The sequence below is a fragment of the Barbus barbus genome, assembly GCF_936440315.1.
Source record: "Barbus barbus genome assembly, chromosome: 33".
Classification (NCBI taxonomy): Eukaryota; Metazoa; Chordata; class Actinopteri; order Cypriniformes; family Cyprinidae; genus Barbus; species Barbus barbus.
The window spans coordinates 8063767-8079027 of NC_136761.1; the positions used below are offsets into that span (position 1 = coordinate 8063767).

The following is a 15261-nucleotide window of genomic DNA, read 5'->3' on the forward strand; positions in this document are numbered from 1 at the left end:
TATATGTATCAGTATTTGTTAAAGTGAAGCTTTTTGAAGTGAAGGTAGTGTGCATGTACAGTACTGTATGTGTCTGGCCTGGTTATTGTCTCTTTGACTGGCAGACTCGTCCTGCCCTGTCCCTTTTCCGTCAGAGCAACTGTGTAAAGCAATCTGAGCACAGATTTAGAAATAAATGATTAAACTCTAGTTGGATTAAAATTCTCTCAGAGTTTCATCTTTCTCAAGATGTCGTTCAAGACTGTGTGTGTGTGTGTGTTTGATGGCATCTGCTCAGTTAATATTAACACATGGTGGAATTAATTTGCTTTTGATTAAAAATGTATCAAAACCAGAATTTAATCTGAACTATTTGATTGCGTTCATCGCAATTAGAATGTGAAAGAAGAACAGAAAAACAGAGGCATAAAATGGATTGTAAAATGTGTGTGGGCTTGTGGGTGGGATGGTTTTTCTGAAAATGGATAAAAACTTAAAATATAGCTTGTAACAGATCTAAGTGTTAGTCACAATTTCCTCCAGCTTGTCTGCTTATTAATCTTACAAACGAATGAAGTATGTCCTTCTCCTCACAGATTTGTCTATGACATTGAGAAGGCAGCTGCATTTGTCTCTTTCTAAAACCCTGTAGTCTAGTCATATTTTGTGTGTCAGTACTAGATATTTAGTGAAAGATTAGATCCTCTTAAAGTCTCTTCTTAAGATCGCTCTTAATCAGGAGAGAGGCATAATTTTGCAGCAGCTCCTCAACAAAGTACATATAAGTGGCCTGTGTGCTCTCTTCTGTAGAATGCAAGAACTAGTATGTATACACTTTTTTTTGCATGTATAACTACGACATATACCCATCTTCCTTAATGTGACACATATCTGAGTAAAAAAATGTAGGATGAGAAAATTTACGTTGTTTCGTAGGCTAAACAAGTTGTTACATTTTAATGAAAGATTACAAAGAGAAACATTTCGGAATTTAGGAATAATGTGCACCAATGAATAATTCACATTAGCACCAGTAATGTAAACTGGGTTAGTTGTAATTCCATGCTGGGCTTTTTTCACTCAGAAATTATAAATACAAAGAATAATCACAAAGAAACAGTAATTAAACATGGCATTTTGAAGTAGAAAGACTGAAATTGCATTTTCTTGTAAAATATACTTAATCCTTTTTTTTTTTTGGTAGGCGTTATTTTGATGTACTGTATTTATATTGCAAGGTATAAATCATCAGGTATAGCAGTACTGTAATCTGTTGAAAGTTTAATGCGCAGTAGGGTGTGTTAGCAGTGTTTTTGGCTCTCAGCAGAAGCGTGTTTGTGGGGGAGGTGACAGAAGTCAGCAGGACCATGTCTCTCTGCTGCTGTAGCAACACATCACTGCTTGAGCTGACCTGCTCTCCAGAACCTATCGTGTGTGTGTGTGTGTGTGTGTGTGTGTGTGTGTGTGTGTGTGTGTGTGTGAGAGAGAGGGAGAGAGAAATGCAAAGAGACTCATTATAATTTCCTCATCCTGTCTGTCATATTAATGACTCCCTTTTAATGTTAATATTCATAAGATAGTGATTAAACACTGTGATTTATAGCTAATTTGATCAATTGTCCCTAGTATCGCCCCTCTGCCTCAATCTCACTTAAAGCAGAATGGGGTCTCGGAAAAAGCCCCCTCCTGCTGTAATGCGGTTTCCGTGGCAACAGGTGTACTCTGCAGCTTGGTTCTTCTGACAACGTCACCCCTCCCCCTTTCTCCTCTCTCTTTCCCAGGCACATATGTACATATAATGTATGTGCCTATATAGCCATACAAACCTTTTCTCTTACAAAATCCTGATTGTCTGATAAATATGGTGGTTTACACACCATCCTCTCATTCTTTCTCTCTCTCTACAATTAATCAGATTACATTTTACCACATTTAGCTATTAAAGACTCTTCCTCACACACAGTCACACACATCTAGTCGCAGCCCCACCCTTGATGATATCACACACACTATTCAACCGCCCCCTCTGGTGTTCACAATGCTTCCACACATCCTCAGGCAATTTTTATTTTTGTCATGCATGCACACACAGACACAGAAAGGTCAGATTCAGCCTCTGGTTAATGAATATGCCATAGTACGACCAAATTCTGTATTATGCATTCAGTATGCTTCATTTCAATAATGTTTATACACATGCATGTTCAAGAGTCACAGTTTTAATGCTCTGTTATTGAACACTGAGAATTGATCGTAGGCTCATTTTAGTGCAAATTAAACAGTGGTTATTGAACCTATTAACTCAGTACACCTACAGTTTGCCTGAACCATGTTTGATTGTTGTTTTCGTAATAAGTGTCTTCCACTATATTTAATCTTAGCATAAGCAAGTAAATAAAAATGTGCAACTTTCACTACAAACAAACTTATTCTGATCAGGGAGACTATTTCTTTTGAATAATTGATAAAATAAAGAAAAGTGAAGTTAGTTCTGAGAAAAGATTCTGCAACATTTGATGACTGGTGCTATTGTTTATTTGATATATTACTGTATTGTCTAAGAAGACTTGCTATTTCTGTGTGATGTGCCTTCATATTTTTTCTTACCAGTGCAGGAGATTATGATTATTAATATTTGAAATCATTTTGAGGGAATAGAAATAGGGCATAGGAGGCTGCTAGCAGAACCTAATCCCTGGATTACACAGAATTTGAACGTAAATTCCATCTCTATTTATCTCTCTCTTTCTCTCCCTCTGTCTCACTCACACACATATTCAGGAAACATGCGGTGAAATATTTAGCAAGAATGCCCCACTTTTACATGATTTATTTCTCTCACATGCACACTCGCTTATAAATTGGCTTATAAAACAAAGAAATTAAAATATTATTTGTGTGTGAACTATAGTGACGATTCCAGTATTGTAAAATTCTACGTGTATGTATAAGTTTGCATGGTGGTGGTAAAAAAAAAAAGAGGCAGGATTGCATACTGTAAGTGAAAAAAAAGTCATTTGGGAGAGAGGTGTGGATAGGCTTCTTTCAGCTTGCGTTCTTTTAAAATCATGCAGCTCCAACACATGCAGTGGTTTGATTCTTAGCTTAACTTTCATGCACACTCATTGTGTACGCACTATTCAGAGGTTTATATATATATATATTTTTTTTTTTGGTCTACAGAAAGTCTAACCAGTTTGACGGACTCTATCCTTCAATTTAAATGACAATGAAGAGGACAATTAATAACCACTTATATGAGTTAGTAATTTAAAGCTGAAGTGCATATTTTCTTTTTTAAAATACTTTCTCCTATCCTAATTTAATGTGTGGTGACATCTATTCATAAGGGCAGAGTTTCTTCTCTACAGGTAAGTTTATTCATTACTAAGTTAATATGTATCTATTACACTTTATTATTATTGTAAATATTACTATTTATTATGAATATTAATATTATGTATTTATTTATTGTAACATTTCATATGTATTCTTAGCATATTACATCAGCAAGAGAGTAAGAGCCAACCTTTTTAGTAATAATTAAACCTCCCTGAAGAGAAGAAAAATATTTTGTTTATTAATTATTTTATCCTTATACTGGAAGAAATAACCGGCGTTGTTTACTACATTGTAGTTACTGCTGTTTGATTAGGCAGTGTCATCAGACCTGATTCCTCCGCAATGCATTCTCTTTAAAAATGAGCTTTTCTCTTCTTGTATTCACTGGTATTGAAATCTTAGCAAATATTATTTGTCATGTTGTATTTATTTATTGTTGGAGTTGGGGTAGTAGAACTGGGGGCATTATGAGGTGGTAGGCAAAGGTTGTTTGAAAACTATTTTTATTTATGTAATTCTGTACATACATCAGCTTTAAAAGGGTTAATTGATTTACCAGGTGATTTTTTAAATGTATTCCTGCCATTAGTTCTTCAGCTAATGTTTAACAGAGAATGTTACAGAATACCAGAAGTTTACAAAATACAAAAAAAGTGCTTATCTTTTAAAATTTCCACATTTGATTTGATTTGTACGAGTTTAAAAGTAAACAGTAAACTTTATTTCTTGACTTTAATAATTAAATTAAGAGACCAAGGAGAATTTCTCAAGTGACAGCTTTTCACAAGTTACTTGCAAAACTTTTGTCTAATTTAATTACATTTTGTTTTATGTAAGGTTCTAGAAATTCAAATATTAAACTGAAAATCCTGAAACCTGACATAAAAATTCAGACTCAACAGTGGCTGTTTTATAGTTTTTATGTTTTTATTTACATTTAAAAATTGTCAATATACTGATCATAGACTATGTTCAGCAATGTTTTGCTTTGAGTGTGTTGTGATTTAAAATGTCTTTGTAAGGATGCAAGGCCATTGTGAGATTTTTACACAGAAATGTATTTCACTCTTGTAGGTAAAATTTATGAAAAATAGGGTGCAATTTGTTGTCAGACCACAAATTGTTTTCTACGTGAAATTGTAAAGAGTAAAACAAATGATTTTGTCTTGTGATATAAAATAAGAGAAAATGTATTTAGTTTCAGTAGTACCCAAATAAAGTACAAATTCCTCAAATTAATACTTATATATCAGTGCAATTGGTCAAGTGTTTTACATCCCTTACAGTGAATCATAAACTGCAGTTAATGTAGAGGCCACTATGTGTCACTCTTGTTCCACTAGATGTGTTAAAGGCGTGTCTCTCCTCCTCCTGCTAATCATGACCAGCCCCCCCTCTCTCTCTCTCTCTTTGCTCTCTCTGATTCTCTCACCCTCTCCTTCATGTATCTCTTGTATTAAACCTCTTCACTATAGAACGTCGGGTTCAGATGTGAAAAACCATCTAGGCATTTGTGGAATATTGTATGCGGATTTGGACTGGCTTTGAGGATTTTTTACGGATGCAAAACTTCCATGTTTTTTGGATTTATTGTCGCTATGGGTTTGTCCTGGGGATAGAAAAGGGATCTTTGGCTCTTTTCTTTTGTCTTTGGTGGCCCGAAACGGATCCTTTACTCAACTGAAATTAAACTCTTTCATCCATTTTGATGGCAATTTTAGGAATTATTGTGGAGAAAAAATAAGCAAACATGTTTATATCTACACAGAGACATTTACTAGCCTGCTTCTCGTTTGCTTTGACCTGTCATTTCTTGGAGGCTGTAACCGGACAGATCTCATACAGTGTATCGGAGGAAGTGAAACAGGGAACCACAGTCGGTAATATAGCTAAAGACATTGACCTTTCAGTAAAAGATCTGCAATCCAGGGGCTTTCGCATCGTGTCAGGCTCTAAAAAGCAGTATTTTAGTGTAAATATAGAGACGGGCGCTTTGCAGGTGAGCGAAAGGATCGATCGAGAGGATCTTTGCGCAGGCGTAATCTCGTGCTCCGTTAATCTGGAAGCTGTAGTGAACGGTCCACTACAACTCTACCGGGTAAGAATAAACATTCTCGATATTAATGACAACTCTCCAGTGTTTCCTATGAGCTCTGTAGTGATTAATGTTAGTGAAAGCACCGCGCCCGGTGTGCGCTTTCCACTGGAGAGCGCGCATGACGCAGACATTGGAGTGAATTCAGTAAAAACATATAAGCTTACATCTAATGATTATTTCACTTTAGATGTACAAACACATAGTGATAAGACGATCTCCGCTGAGTTAGTGCTTCAGAAGGCTTTGGACAGAGAGAAGACTCCGCGACTCGAGTTCACAGTGACTGCGGTTGATGGCGGATCGCCTGCCAGGACCGGAGCCGTAATGATCGAAGTTAATGTCTTGGATATCAATGATCACGCTCCAGTTTTTAGTAACCCATTATATAAAGTCTCAATAACCGAGCACGCACCAATTGGCACCACAGTAACCAGACTACAGGCTCGAGATCTAGATGAAGGATTGAATGCGGAGATAGTTTACTCCTTTATCAGTCGAACACCCCAAAATATCTTGGAGAAGTTTGAAATTGACGCACAAAGTGGAGATGTCAGAATTAAGGGTGATATTGATTATGAGGAAAACGCCGCTTTTGAAATCAGAGTTCAAGCCACCGATAAAGGTCAGGTGACTCTGTCAGGTCATACTAAGCTTTTAATAGAGGTGCTAGACATTAATGATAACCCTCCAGATGTGAGTATAACATCACTTCTTAGCCCAGTAGAGGAAAATGCGGGAAAGGGAACAGTAATTGCCCTAATGACAGTATCAGATCCAGACTCGGGTAAAAACGGAGCAGTGCGCGTTCGCCTTGCCAGCTCCAATCCATTTAAGTTACAGTCATCCTTTCAGAACTACTATTCATTGGTTTTAGATGGCGTGCTGGATCGCGAAAACGTCACGGAGTATAACATTGCAGTCATTGCTGAAGACGAAGGGTCACCGCCAATGTCCAGAGCTAAAGTAATACAAGTGCAGGTCTCTGATGTGAATGACAATGCGCCTCGCTTCCCAAATTCTGTAGTTTATGCATATCTGCGCGAAAACAGCAATGTGGGCTCCATTATATCCACAGTGACGGCCTCTGACGCGGATATCATGGAGAATGCACATATAACATACTCTTTACTGCAAAGCTCTGTCATTGGTACACCTGTTTCAGCGCTCCTTAAAGTAAACTCATTGACAGGAGAGATCGAGAGCATGCAGTCGTTCAACTATGAGGAAATAAAAACATTTGAGTTCAAAGTTCAGGCCACAGACTCTGGTGTTCCTCCGCTCAGCAGTAACGTGACTGTCAATGTTTTTATCCTGGATGAGAATGACAACAGTCCCGGGATTCTCGCGCCCTATTCCGAGCTCGGTTCCGTTAACACGGAGAACATTCCCTATTCTGCTGATGCGGGCTACTTTGTGGCCAAGATCAGGGCTGTAGATGCAGATTCTGGGTACAATGCGCTGCTGTCTTACCACATCTCTGAACCCAAAGGAAACAATCTGTTCCGAGTCGGAACCAGCAGCGGGGAGATCAGGACTAAGAGGAGAATGAGTGACAATGACCTGAAAACTCACCCGCTGGTCATTTTGGTTTGTGATAACGGAGAGCCCTCACTGTCAGCGACTGTGTCTATTGATGTTGTGGTTGTTGAAAGCGCAGGTGACGTCAAGACTCCATTCAGACACGCGCCGATAAAGGAGGAGAGTTTCTCGGATTTAAATCTGTATTTGCTGATCGCCATTGTGTGCGTGTCCGTCATCTTCTTCCTGAGTCTCATCAGTTTGATAGCTGTAAAATGCCACAGGACAGACAGCAGTTTGAGCAGGTACAGCGCCCCGATGATCACCACTCACCCTGACGGGAGCTGGTCTTACTCCAAATCTGCTCAGCAGTATGACGTGTGTTTTAGCTCCGACACACTGAAGAGTGACGTAGTGGTTTTCCCTGCGTCATTTCCGCCTGCAGACGCAGAACTGATCAGTATTAATGGAGAAGACACTTTTACAAGAACACAAACACTTCCTAATAAAGAGAAGGTAAGGGATTAAATGATTTTTATTGCAATTCCTTTTTTTTTAATTAGTGGGACATAGTGTTTCTTCTCATTGACTAGTTTTCATTGAAAGACAATCGTATTACTAATTTATTTACTAATTTATTACTAAGTGGCTTAATGGTTAATAGTGTTTTGTTGAGGTAAACAAATTTATAGGAATTGCTTATTATTATTATTATTATTATTATTATTATTATTACATATTAAAACCAAAATTTCGCGCTTTTGTGGAGCTGTCCGTGGTTCTGAACTTGTCATGGCCTTTTTGATGTACATCGCTGCAAATATTTCTGTTTCTCTTGTTGCTATAACATTTTTTTTTTTTTTTACTTGCTTGCTTGTGAAATGATAGCGATGCTGTACAACTGAATTGTTGTAATACGCATATTTTTTATTATTAATTTGTTTAATTATTTAGTTAGTCATCCTTGTAGAAATATTAGTGAATTTGATATAACTTCATTTTATTCGTAGTGAAATCTAGTTAAGGCTTTTAAAAATATATCTTCATATGAAAGATGAAAACAGAATATGCAAATGCAAAATAGTTTGTTTTGATGACGAAAATGCCCCCATATTCCCTTACTGGACACACAAACACACACACAAAAATATAAATATTTTATTATAGTATTATTTAAAAAATGACAAATAACTGCAATCGTATATGATGATCTGTTTGTGGTCATTTTCAGGGTTTTTATGGATATTTATTCATAATTCCGCGTGGTGTCACTATAGTCCGTTGAATCCCGAACTGTGTACCGGGTCTGGAAGCCCCTCCCGGTTTTAGTGGGGAGGAGATTTCACAGGGCTTTGTTTCAGAGAGACTGGATGCATAAGAGAGTGTACGAAGGCCTTGTGTTTTCTCGTCCTAAAATGGATTATTGTCTAATATTTCTTTATTCGCATTGATGAACTCGGAATATCGTCTGTTATTTCGTGGAGCATTGCACGGGATTCACTGGATGTAATAATGTTCTCGCCGTACAGAAGGAAATCTATTGTGGCCTGTATTGTGCTCGCTGTTTTAGAGTGTTGTTGGGACGCGGTATCAGGGCAGCTCTCTTATTCTGTTTCAGAGGAGGTGAATCCGGGAACATCAGTGGGAAATATCGCTAAGGATCTAAACCTTAATGTTCAAGAACTGGAGTCGCGCATGTTTCAGATTGTCACGGGATCCAAGAAAAAATATTTCGAGGTAAATCTAAAAACTGGAATTCTGTTTGTAAGCGAAAGAATAGATAGAGAAGAGCTTTGTGCCAAAGCACATAAATGTACTCTTAGTGTAGAAGCGGTTATCAACAATCCACTGAAGCTTTATCAAATAGAAATTAATATTCTGGATGTAAACGACAATGCCCCATCTTTTAGTGCTAAAGCTCAGTATTTAGACGTCGCCGAGAACACTTCACCAGGCGTAAAATTTCCTCTTTCTTATGCGTCTGATGCGGATGTAGGAAAAAATACTGTGAGCACATATAAATTAAGCCAAAATGAGTATTTTTCTTTAGCTGTGCACAAAGGAGGAGAGCAGAGTGTCTCTGCTGAGCTAGTTCTGCAAAAAGCGTTAGATCGAGAGAAACAGCCTGTTATACAGCTCACGCTTACAGCTGGAGATGGAGGAAATCCACCAAGATCAGGCACGTCTCAGATAGTTATTAGAGTTTTAGATAATAATGATAACGCTCCTGAATTTAGTCGCCCCTTGTATAAAGCTAGTCTTGTTGAAAACGTGTCAATTGGTACCACTGTAATAATTATAAACGCAACAGACAAAGATGAGGGAACAAATAGTGAGATCGTTTACTCACTTAGAGAGACAGATCAAGATCACATTTTAGACAATTTTCAAATTGACCCGGATACCGGTGTTATCACAGTTAAAGGCAATATAGATTTCGAGGAGAACAATGCATTTGAGATCCGCGCACAGGCTAGTGATAATGGACAGCCTCCGATGTCCACGCACTGCAAAGTCCTGGTGGAGGTGCTGGATATTAACGACAATAAGCCAGAAATAACTGTGACGTCTCTCCTCAGTACAGTGAAAGAGGACTCTAGTATCGGCACTGCTGTCGCTCTAGTTTCAGTGATTGATAGGGACGGCGGCAAAAATGGTATGGTTAATTGTGTTGTCTCAAACAAAGTGCCTTTTAAACTTGAGACGAATTACAAAAATTATTACTCTCTAGTGGTGGATGGACCTCTAGACAGAGAGCGCGCGTCTGAGTATAACGTGACTATCACAGCTACTGATGAAGGGACTCCGCCTCTCTCTAGCACCAGTGTCATTACTGTACACGTTTCTGATGTGAATGACAACGCGCCGCGCTTTCCAGAGCCCGTCATTAATGTTTATGTGAAAGAGAACAGTCAGATTGGAGCTGTTATTCATACAGTATCTGCTTTTGATCCTGATGTAGGTGATCATGCTCGGATAACATATTCTTTACTAGAAAGCTCGAAAAGCGGCCCAGTAACATCCATGATCAACATAAACTCTGATAGTGGAGACATGCACAGTTTACAGTCGTTTAACTATGAGGAGACAAAAACATTTGAGTTCAAAGTTCAGGCCACAGACTCTGGTGTTCCTCCGCTCAGCAGTAACGTGACTGTCAATGTTTTTATCCTGGATGAGAATGACAACAGTCCCGGGATTCTCGCGCCCTATTCCGAGCTCGGTTCCGTTAACACAGAGAACATTCCCTATTCTGCTGATGCGGGCTACTTTGTGGCCAAGATCAGGGCTGTAGATGCAGATTTTGGGTACAATGCGCTGCTGTCTTACCACATCTCTGAACCCAAAGGAAACAATCTGTTCCGAATCGGAACCAGCAGCGGGGAGATCAGGACTAAGAGGAGAATGAGTGACAATGACCTGAAAACTCACCCGCTGGTCATTTTGGTTTGTGATAACGGAGAGCCCTCACTGTCAGCGACTGTGTCTATTGATGTTGTGGTTGTTGAAAGCGCAGGTGACGTCAAGACTCCATTCAGACACGCGCCGATAAAGGAGGAGAGTTTCTCGGATTTAAATCTGTATTTGCTGATCGCCATTGTGTGCGTGTCCGTCATCTTCTTCCTGAGTCTCATCAGTTTGATAGCTGTAAAATGCCACAGGACAGACAGCAGTTTGAGCAGGTACAGCGCCCCGATGATCACCACTCACCCTGACGGGAGCTGGTCTTACTCCAAATCTGCTCAGCAGTATGACGTGTGTTTTAGCTCCGACACACTGAAGAGTGACGTAGTGGTTTTCCCTGCGCCATTTCCGTCTGCAGATGCAGAACTGATCAGTATTAATGGAGGAGACACTTTTACCAGCACACAAACACTTCCTAATAAAGAGAAGGTAAGAGACTGAATGATTTCCATTTCAACTGTTTGTTTTCGTTTTGTGGCACTTAATGAGACTTCTAGTGTTTACCTGTGCTCTAGCTGAAAAAAAAGACTCAGTTCTAACTAAAATGTTAAAAGTGGCTTAAGTATTTTTTCCTAAGCAGACAGACTTGTAGTAATCGATTAATGTATCGAGATATATTAAAAACTGAATGTTTGCTCTTTGGTGGAGCTCTCCATGGTTCTGAACTAGTCGTGCCTTTTTTATATACATATGAACATAATACGTCTGCTTCTCTTTATCTAATATTAACTGTAACATTTATTTATTTGTATCTTTTTAGAAAATAGCTGTAGTTTTTAACTTGCTTAAATTTGGAAATTATAATGATTCTGTACAAATGATTAATTGTAATATGCTTAATTTTAAGTATTACAGGTATGTATTAGTTTTATGGTTTAGTTATGTAAAATCATCCTTGTAGTAATCTAAGGAAATTGGATATTAAAGAACAGCAAGTTGCTCATAATGAACTCTGGTGAAAATAATTTAAAAATATATCTTGATGTGAAAGATGAATACAGAACATTCAAATGCAAAATAATTTATATTTTGATTACGAAAATGCTCCCATATCTCCACATATATTGGACACACCGAAAAATCTGAATCTTTTCTTACAGTAGTTAAAATTACAAATCACTGCAATCGTATATGATGATCTGTTTGTGGTATTTTAGGGTTTTTTATGGATAGTTATTCATAATTCCGCGTGGTGTCACTATAGTCCGTTGAATCCCGAACTGTGTACCGGGTCTGGAAGCCCCTCCCGGTTTTAGTGGGGAGGAGATTTCACAGGGCTTTGTTTCAGAGAGACTGGATGCATAAGAGAGTGTACGAAGGCCTTGTGTTTTCTCGTCCTAAAATGGATTATTGTCTAATATTTCTTTATTCGCATTGATGAACTCAGAATATCGTCTGTTATTTCGTGGAGCATTGCACGGGATTCACTGGATGTAATAATGTTCTCGCCGTACAGAAGGAAATCTATTGTGGCCTGTATTGTGCTCGCTGTTTTAGAGTGTTGTTGGGACGCGGTATCAGGGCAGCTCTCTTATTCTGTTCCAGAGGAGGTGAATCCGGGAACATCAGTGGGAAATATCGCTAAGGATCTAAACCTTAATGTTCAAGAACTGGAGTCGCGCATGTTTCAGATTGTCACGGGATCCAAGAAAAAATATTTCGAGGTAAATCTAAAAACTGGAATTCTGTTTGTAAGCGAAAGAATAGATAGAGAAGAGCTTTGTGCCAAAGCACATAAATGTACTCTTAGTGTAGAAGCGGTTATCAACAATCCACTGAAGCTTTATCAAATAGAAATTAATATTCTGGATGTAAACGACAATTCTCCGTCTTTCAGCGAGAAATCACAAACCCTAGACATTGCGGAGAACACACTGTCTGGTGTTAGGTTTCCTCTCCATCACGCTACAGACGCAGATGTTGGAAAAAATTCAGTAAATACTTATAAGCTTAGCTCGAACGAGTATTTTTCTTTAGCGGTGCACAAAGAAGATCAGAGTGTGTCTGCTGAATTAGTGCTGCAGAAATCTTTAGATCGAGAGAAACAGCCTGTTATACAGCTCACATTGACCGCTGTAGACGGAGGAACACCCTCTAAAACAGGAACATCTCTTATAATAATTAAAGTTTTAGATATTAATGATAATGCTCCTGCTTTCAGTAAGCCGTTGTATAAAACAACCGTTTTTGAAAATGTGGCTATTGGAACGACAATTGTGGTGTTAAATGCGACAGACCTGGATGAAGGAGCTAATAGCAATATTGTTTATTCTATAATTAAAAGAGATCAGAATAAAATTCTGCAGATTTTTGATATTGACCCGAATACCGGTGCTATCACAGTTAAAGACAATATAGATTTCGAGGAGAACAATGCATTTGAGATCCGCGCACAGGCCAGTGATAAAGGACAGCCTCCGACGTCCACGCACTGCAAAGTCCTGGTGGAGGTGCTGGATATTAACGACAATAAGCCAGAGATAACTGTGACGTCTCTCCTCAGTACAGTGAAAGAGGACTCTAGTATCGGCACTGCTGTCGCTCTAGTTTCAGTGATTGACAGGGACGGCGGCAAAAACGGTATGGTTAATTGTGTTGTCTCTAACAAAGTGCCTTTTAAACTTGAGACGAATTACAAAAATTATTACTCTCTAGTGGTGGATGGACCTCTAGACAGAGAGCGCGCGTCTGAGTATAACGTGACTATCACAGCTACTGATGAAGGGACTCCGCCTCTCTCTAGCACCAGTGTCATTACTGTACACGTTTCTGATGTGAATGACAACGCGCCGCGCTTTCCAGAGCCCGTCATTAATGTTTATGTGAAAGAGAACAGTCAGATTGGAGCTGTTATTCATACAGTATCTGCTTTTGATCCTGATGTAGGTGATAATGCTCGGATAACATATTCTTTACTAGAAAGATCGAAAAGCGGCCCAGTAACATCCATGATCAACATAAACTCTGATAGTGGAGATATACACAGTTTACAGTCGTTTAACTATGAGGAGACAAAAACATTTGAGTTCAAAGTTCAGGCCACAGACTCTGGTGTTCCTCCTCTCAGCAGTAACGTGACTGTCAATGTTTTTATCCTGGATGAGAATGACAACAGTCCCGGGATTCTCGCGCCCTATTCCGAGCTCGGTTCCGTTAACACGGAGAACATTCCCTATTCTGCTGATGCGGGCTACTTTGTGGCCAAGATCAGGGCTGTAGATGCAGATTCTGGGTACAATGCGCTGCTGTCTTACCACATCTCTGAACCCAAAGGAAACAATCTGTTCCGAGTCGGAACCAGCAGCGGGGAGATCAGGACTAAGAGGAGAATGAGTGACAATGACCTGAAAACTCACCCGCTGGTCATTTTGGTTTGTGATAACGGAGAGCCCTCACTGTCAGCGACTGTGTCTATTGATGTTGTGGTTGTTGAAAGCGCAGGTGATGTCAAGACTCCATTCAGACACGCGCCGATAAAGGAGGAGAGTTTCTCGGATTTAAATCTGTATTTGCTGATCGCCATTGTGTGCGTGTCCGTCATCTTTTTCCTGAGTCTCATCAGTTTGATAGCTGTAAAATGCCACAGGACAGACAGCAGTTTGAGCAGGTACAGCGCCCCGATGATCACCACTCACCCTGACGGGAGCTGGTCTTACTCCAAATCTGCTCAGCAGTATGACGTGTGTTTTAGCTCCGACACACTGAAGAGTGACGTAGTGGTTTTCCCTGCGCCATTTCCGCCTGCAGATGCAGAACTGATCAGTATTAATGGAGGAGACACTTTTACAAGAACACAAACACTTCCTAATAATGAAAAGGTAAGATGTTTTTATTGAAAGTGAGGAAAACACATTATTATCTTAGAATGTAGAATAGAATGTAGTTCTATCGTGTTTTGCGCTAATGCCCTCTGTCCGTGGTGCTGAAATGCAAACATAAAAATCCACTGTTTTTTCATCCTATATTGCCATGTATAAATTGTGGCGAATTTAGTCTTTGCTTCGTTTCGAGCTACATATCTAACTACTGTCCTGTCTATTGTTTTGGTCATGTATTGTTTTGCTTGTTGTTACGAAGCATTGTAATTATTCCTCAATAGTGCATATACAGATTTGTTTTTTAATTTCTTATTTGCACAGTGGAAATTGCATTATTTTACAGTGTGTTTATTCTTAATATGTATTTGGAGCTGTTTAAGTTACTGAACACCTGGCGCCCAAACAACAAGAAAGCAGATTTAGTCACCTCCGATCACAAGGCCTGATTTTTTCTTGTTGTGAGATTCACAATATTTATATGATGCAATACAGAAGAAACACACATACAAAAATAAAAAATAAATAGGAGCGATAGAAAAATCTATATTTTGGCACTTTTAGTATAGCATTTTTAATGTAAAGAATCTTAATTTTCCCTTGTTTTAATTTTACTTAAATGCAGAGTGAATTCACAAAACTTACAAACATAAAACGGTATACAGTTAAGTTTGTGTTTGTGTGCGTGCGTGTGTGTGGATTTTAATGATCCACTAATTACTTTGTTCAATAATACAAATAAATAGTTTGAAATTCTTCTATTGTGATTGGAAAGCCATTGGGTCCCTTCTTAGTTGAATTATCTAAGCCTCTATTTGTCCGCGCGGTGTCGTTAGAGACCGGGATTTTATTTTACCCCAGCTATGCAAAGCTCCTCCTCAGTAAGGGAGGGTTCAGTTTATCACGTGGGGCTTTTGTTCGTGAAAGGGCACATTACTGTCTCTGTTATTACACTAGCTGTGAGGAATAACGGCGTTGTTTGGTTATATTACCGAATGGATGAGACTGATTTGTTGAAGGAATTTTTAAAATGCCGAAACACGG

General features: G+C 38.9%; 5 protein-coding genes across 5 annotated transcripts in view; all 5 read left to right on the forward strand.

Annotated features, from left to right (window-relative positions):
- LOC306852915 (protocadherin Fat 4-like) overlaps nt 1–15261 on the forward strand; it is a gene marked incomplete at its 3' end in the record, with an annotated part of 273486 nt that overhangs the window by 113727 nt on the left and 144498 nt on the right. The gene's annotated exons all lie outside the window — the stretch shown is intronic.
- LOC306853487 (protocadherin alpha-3-like) overlaps nt 1–15261 on the forward strand; it is a 126928-nt gene that overhangs the window by 45661 nt on the left and 66006 nt on the right. The gene's annotated exons all lie outside the window — the stretch shown is intronic.
- Nucleotides 4775–15261, forward strand: part of LOC306853481 (protocadherin alpha-C2-like) — a gene marked incomplete at its 5' end in the record, with an annotated part of 79460 nt that continues 68973 nt past the window's right edge. Inside the window, one exon of the mRNA XM_079390932.1 lies at nt 4775–7453. Coding sequence (XP_079247058.1) covers nt 5072–7453 — 2382 coding nt within the window. The remainder of the gene's footprint in view (nt 7454–15261) is intronic.
- On the forward strand, nt 8450–10843 carry LOC306853484 (protocadherin alpha-3-like; the record flags this gene model as incomplete). The annotated part of the gene is made up of 1 exon (XM_079390942.1): nt 8450–10843. One exon carries the CDS (start codon nt 8450–8452, stop codon nt 10841–10843), a length of 2394 nt encoding a protein of 797 aa, XP_079247068.1.
- LOC306852875 (protocadherin alpha-8-like) lies at nt 11842–14721 on the forward strand (the record flags this gene model as incomplete). Its single annotated transcript, XM_079389995.1, has 1 exon — nt 11842–14721. One exon carries the CDS (start codon nt 11842–11844, stop codon nt 14236–14238), a length of 2397 nt encoding a protein of 798 aa, XP_079246121.1. The 3' UTR covers nt 14239–14721.